This window comes from Asparagus officinalis, chromosome 3, assembly GCF_001876935.1.
Source record: "Asparagus officinalis chromosome 3, Aspof.V1, whole genome shotgun sequence".
NCBI lineage: Eukaryota > Viridiplantae > Streptophyta > Magnoliopsida > Asparagales > Asparagaceae > Asparagus > Asparagus officinalis.
The window spans coordinates 92150577-92157418 of record NC_033796.1 but is presented as its reverse complement, the minus strand read 5'-3'; the positions used below and the strand labels follow the sequence as shown (position 1 = coordinate 92157418).

Sequence of the window (6842 nt, the reverse complement as noted above, 5' to 3'; positions counted from 1 at the left end):
AACTAACTTTACCTAACTCTACCTAACTTTACCTAATTTTACCTAACTTTTTCCACTCACCCTCCACCCATCACCCTCTATAAAAATCACTCTCATTCCTCTCTTCTCACTCACGGGAAGCAAGAAGAAGGGGGGAGAGAGAGAGAGGAAGAAAAGAAAGGAAAATAAAGGGAAATTTGGCTATTCGAAGAGAATGAACGGATAAGGATTTCAATTTCAGAGTTCAATAAAGGCAAATTCATCTTTTTCCAATCCTATCCGGAATTATTGTTCACCGCCAGTGTAACTGTCCACCGTCGAAATTACTATTCATCACAGGTGTAACTGTTCACCGTTGGAAGTACTATTCACCACCGGTGTAGCTGTTTACCTCCAGAATAAATATTCATTGTCGTAATTACTATTCATCATCGGAATTACTGTTCACCACGAGTGTTATTGTTCACCACGTGTTACTGTTCACCACGAGTGTTACTGTTCACCACCAAAAATTATTATTCACCACTGGTGTACTGTTCACAGCTGCACGAACTATCACACTCGGAGTGTAGTCGCTCGCAAAATATTGCGGCTCATCGCATCATCATGCAGCATGCGGGACGGACTACCCACTACGACATCCTACATAGTATAGGCGTATCGACCTCATCGCATCACCATGCGAGACAGACTAACCACCAAGACATCCTACATAGTATATGCGCATTGGCCTCATCGCATCACTATGCGGGACGGACTACCCACTAGGACATCCTATATAGTATAATCTCATCGGCCTCATCACATCACCATGCGGGACGGACTATCCACACAAGTATCCTACGGAGCGTGGGTGCACCGGCCTACTCCAGTGTGGTGTACCGACGCACTACTCTAAGTAATACTGAGCTATGCCCATCAACGGTACCCAAGCAAACAAAAGAGATGTAGAGTCTCGATGCTCACAGTATCCAGTGGCTCATCGCAATATCATGTGACTCTCAACCTAACTCCAACATCTATGCAGAAATGTGACACTGACATATGCAACTCGATAGTTGTCACCTCCACGTCGCGACAAGCTCAACACATGGACCACGCACTCACGAGGGTCCGTGCGTGCCTAAACCCAACACATACACTTTCATGGATATTTCTAAACCTTAGTAATTTCGAACACTTTACTGTGTTGTTGGCTGTTACCGTTCACCGTCGGAATTACTATTCACCGCCAGAAATTAATGTTCATCGACGGCTTTAGTGTTTACCGCTTAAGACTTAGTAATTTTGCACACTTACTATGTGGCCGACTGTTATTGTTCACCGTTGAAATTACTATTCACCAACGGCGTTAGTGTTTAACGATCGAGACTTGTTATTTGAGAGTGCTTGTTGTTCGGTCGACTAACGAGATATCAGTCAACTAATTGTGTCGGTCGACTGACTCCTAAGGCCAGTCGACTGGTTTAATGTTGTTTTGCGTATGTTGATCTTCCACGCACGTTTGGTCACGTACACAATGCACGGGCCGCACGTCGATACACGTGCGTGGCCATGGGGGTGCACATGTGGGGTTTGAGCAAACCCGGACTCTTGGGAGTGTGTAGCCTCGTGTTGGTTTCGTCATGATAGGAGACAAGTTAGAGTTGCATATGTTTGCATGAGTATCGTTGATGGGCATAGCTCAGTATTGATGTGTATATACATATATACCTATGTGTATATATATATATATATATATATATATATATATATACACACACACGTATATATATATATTATATATATATATATATATATATATATATACACACACACGTAGCTTAGGATTGTTGAAACAACACGTAATGTAACTCATTATTCTGTCTTTTATGTTAACATAAGAAGCTTCAAATATTATGTAACCTTTTGAAACAACAAGACGCGTCATAACTCATATGTCATTACAATAAAGCATACTCTATTTCAGTATGATGTACGTTATCGGAATATAACCTATATTACTTCAATATAATTTATCATGGAACATTGAGGGTATTTTCTTTGTTAAAATTTGAAACTTGAAATGGTTAAATATTTAGTGTTGAATTGTTTGAAAGGCCTTGATAACTTATTTTCATGACACCTATTATTGTGATTGTGAATTTATGATCCGTAAAGAATAAATTGTGATGTTTTAACTTATAAGTGAGATATAAATTTTTGATTGTATATTTGAATATTTTATTTTGCACTTGTTAGTATATTAGTAAAGCTTGTATTAAGTTTAAGGAATTTTTTAAATTTTTTAATATTTTGAAACTATGTTCCTCATTGTTAAAACTATGATGAAATATTTTATATTTTTAAATTAAAAAATAAGAAAATACAACAAACATTATGCATATTGTTACATGCAAGTTAAGCTATTGAGAGACCAAACCGAAAGTTACACGTTATTGTTATTTTTAATATTGTATTTAGTTGCTTTAGAATAATGAAAGCAGTGTTACAGATTTATATGAGAATTCTACTTGTTCGTATGATATATAAAGCCTTAAGACTTCATCATGTATTATTCTCTTTAATAATTTGTTTAAAACATGTAGTATTTGTACTTTTGAATTGGTTGTAAGCAATTATAACTTATTTGGTTGAAAAATTGCAATTATATATTTGATAATTGTGATGTTATATTTGAAAATTGTGATAATTATGTTCATTAAAATCATTGTGAATATTTGTATTAATTAAATATTTTAATAAATGATAAACCTTGCAACCTACATTATGTGTAACGATTGTCTTGCGACTTGTGTTTTACGCTATCCAAGAGGCAAGCATTGTGTGATGTGTCATCGTTATTTTTAACATTGTAGCTCAGTTTGTATAGTTACATCTGTACTTAGTATATTTAATTATATCTATTTGCAAATTATCAATGTTTATAGGATTTATAAATTTTGAAATTGAAATATACTCAACTCGTGAGGCTTACACCTCACTTCTTAAAAAAGGGTCTTAACGCTTCGTCTTGCACTTTTGCTTTTTTAAACATGGATAAACACAAGAAGACCAAGGGTACAAATATTACTTATGATTGACAAATATTTAACCAAAATCTTAAGATGATGTCGAGAGGCCGCTTAAACAGAAGAATAAGCTGCCCATACAGGAGATGCAAGACCACTTAAATGACAGAATACATCCATTTGAATAAATGACTCCAATGTGGAAATGCAAAAGGCAGGGAAATATAGCCATTTATTTTTCACGAGCAGAAAGGCTCTTACACCTAGGAGTCTGATATAATCTTAGACGACCACTTTACTCCAAGTCTAGGAAGATGTATCAGGAGCCAACAATACAGCATGTACTAAGCATTTCCAACAATTTTCTTCCAATACACAGTTATATGCATTAAAACATCATATCATTGACATTATAATGCACCTGATAGGTCAGATTTAATAGCATGAATATCCGTAAAAACTGAAGGAGCATAAAAACAAGTAAAGTTGGAGAACAAAGAGAAAAAAGATGTTGATAATACCTTTTCTCTAGCCCACCCAAATGCAAAGTTGTATATCTCAGAAAATTTCTCTGAATAAAACAAGAGATGTAAGTTTGTTTAAAAAATATGATCCATATATAGAGACACTATTACACAACAAAGCACTATAAAATGCAATTCTTTACTTTGGACTCTTTTCTCATTGTGAATACATCTTAATTAGCCTCAAACAAATGCTAAAGGGGAAAAAATTGAATCAAGTATCAGCATGTTACATACGTACGTTCATCTTTCAGCTCAGCCCTCATTGATGGTACCTTTTCACGAAATTTTTCTATTGTATCTACCCTGCAGACAACATTTCAGTTTTTATCATAATCCAGGAGGCACTGCTTTATAACAACACCAAACAATCTAGCAGAAGGACTCAAGACTTGACAATTAGCAGCATAAATAGCATGGGGCTCACCCCAAGGATTGCAATCCACTGATGAACTCTTGACGAGAGAATTCACACATCGTAGCAGCGTTCATATGCCAGGACACAACCAACTGAAGCAAAGATGTTATCACTTATCAGAAAGAATAAAATGACAATGTTACATCAAGACATCTGCTTGGAGATTTGTAAATACAAAGTACATTCCTTGCATGTTTAAAAAGTTATTACCCCATTTCAAGTAAACGAAATATGGAAATATCGATCCATCAACATTGTGTCTCATGTGCTATGAGAAACAGATAAACTACTTATTTTCAAGATATTTAAGTTTCCAACTTTTAACGATAAAAAGTTCACTCCACCTAACCATATGTGGTGCTATTGCTGATGGAAGTATGACCTGCCACCTACTAGCAACTCCAAATAATTTGTTCTGAACCACATGGGTGAGATTTATTCTGACAAAAACATAGCACAAACACACCAATTTATTATTTAGAAAAAACAAGCGAGCATAACCTTCCTTTCGTATTTTTGAGGTGAATAGAATTTTATCTCTTGTAAGTCTTATACATAGATAGGCTTCTGCGCTATGTCCAACATGAATAGACATACTGATTAGGGATAGAGAGGGTTTATTATGGTTGGCATCCATCGTGCAAGTTAAGAAGGTTCAAGGATCATGGATTAAAGTTAGCTCTTGTAAGTTTTGAGATGAATAAAGTTTTAAGTCTTATACTTAAATAGGCATGCGGGCTGCGTCCAACAGGAATGGACACACTGCCTAGGGGTAGAGGGAAGTTGTTATGATTGGCAATCATCATGCAAATTAAGAAGGTTTCAACAATCATGGCCAGGTCGTGGTTTATGACATTATCAATAAGCAATCACTCTTAAAATCTCCCAATGGTCAGTTAACAACCAAGCATCTTCCTTCTTTATGAATAAATGTGCATAGTAAGAGAGTGTTTAATAAGCAGAAGACAAATTCTAAAGATTGGATGACATAACGCAGTTTAAAGGAGTTGTAGTTTGTTCAAATATGTTTTAACAAAGACATAAGGCAATGGCTAGTAGATGCTATAAAGATGAAAAAGGAGTGAGAACTAGGTTAAAGTAAAGGAAAGCAGTAGGCAGTAGAGAATTATTAACTTGACAGAAAAGAAGACTCTAGTGATTCAACTGAGCAACACACACACACACACACACAGAGAGAGAGAAAGAGAGAGAGAGAGAGAGAGAGAGAGATTTGTTCACATGTGGTCATTCTTGTTTCCCAGGCCTGCAATTTAGACGTATACGGGAGACTAATCATGAAAAGAAAGGAGTAGCTGAAGGGGAAGCCATGAAGCAAAAGAGGTCCAACATTCATGGCTACCAAGGGACCGCTTGCAAATTCGATTTGATAGTTAAGCCAAACTCTAAAACAAAATGGCATGCCAGAAAGCCACATTAGAATTAAATTCCATTATTCTGACAAGGTAGTTTTGGAGGTATCCTTGAGATATGTGTTTTGTTATTGGCATTAATGTGTTAATATAAGGAATGTTTTACTCTAAGCCAAAGGGCTAGAACAGTTTCCAGTATTTCAATGGAATGTCAAAGATAAAAGTTTCTTCAAAAACAACATGATGTGCAGTGTCCACATCATGGAGTTAAATATAAATTTCAGACTCCTATGATTATTGACTAATGATAACTTATTGACAATGAAAATCATGCATGATAAGTACATACCATAACAATATCTTGTGGATCCACCTGCAAAGATCAATTAGAACAAACATTACTAGCAGGAAGAAGATATGCATAATATGCAATACAAAGAAGTAAAATGAAAGATAGGAGGTGACAACAGCATGGGGGTAGTGATATGATTCAGAGAAACAGAGCTTAAATGATTTCATATTCACCAAGGCAGTAGCTTAAAGTAACAACTGAAGGGGTAGTGCAACATAAACACATTTGACAAAACTATTTTGGTATAGAATATGCCTTATTTAAGCACCCAAAAAAAGTCAAATCTGTAACAGATATGGATAATTGACCTAATAAACTTTGTCCTTCTATGTCAAAATTATATAAAGCAATAAAAAGCAATAACTTGGATTGCTGTTAATTACTGAGTCATGTCAGTATGCAAACCAAAACAACTTGACAAAAATCTGATCAATGGATTAAAGTGCATTGATGTCTTGTAGTACTGTTTAAAGGTAAATTTCACTAAACTAGCATGAACTTTGGTGCCGTAACTATTTTTTATTGAAAAACTACAATGAGCAAAGTTCACTCAATTGATGTGTCTTGATGGCAGATAGGGTAAGCTGTTACCTGCAAAGCAATTGATATGTGTCGGACAAGTTTGTTATTATATATATTGCATTACATATCTACTTTATTATCTTTTTAAACTTGTAAGTTCATAGAAAAAAAATAAGGGAAGTGTAGACTCTTTTTCCAAGACATTAACACTCTTAGCAACAATTTCCAATAATTCATGGTATAGTTCATATTCATACTTTCTGATTTGTGTTGAAGGCTGCTCTGCCATAAAGAGAAATCAAGAAGCAGTGACACATACATAAATTAAAATTGTATGCCTTTTATTTTACGTGTCAGAGCAGAAAACCTGAGTTCAATGGAAGTACTGTAATACCTTTACTGAAAAATAATTTGCCTGTTATAGGATCTCCACTTAATTGGAACAACACAACAATATGTTGCTTGTATTCATTATGTTATCTGAAGAAAGAAAGTTATAGTTGATGACTTACCATAAGAACATTCACATAGGACAGAACTTTTGTACATGCATGATGGATTTTTGTTATCCAAGGTCAATATGAGGTTGGTTACACCCCCACAGTACAGGTGTTTTATATGCAATTTGCCCTGTTATAAAATATTTAGTTCCTATGGTCCTGTTAG

General features: G+C 35.2%; 1 protein-coding gene across 1 annotated transcript in view; it reads right to left on the bottom strand.

Annotated features, from left to right (window-relative positions):
* Positions 1-6842, bottom strand: part of LOC109834474 (DCN1-like protein 2) — a 19953-nt gene that overhangs the window by 3878 nt on the left and 9233 nt on the right. Inside the window, exons 5-8 of the mRNA XM_020402496.1 lie at positions 5652-5675; positions 3942-4024; positions 3756-3820; positions 3512-3561 (exon numbers count right to left, since the gene is read on the bottom strand). Of these exons, the coding sequence (XP_020258085.1) occupies positions 3512-3561; positions 3756-3820; positions 3942-4024; positions 5652-5675 (222 nt within the window). The remainder of the gene's footprint in view (positions 1-3511; positions 3562-3755; positions 3821-3941; positions 4025-5651; positions 5676-6842) is intronic.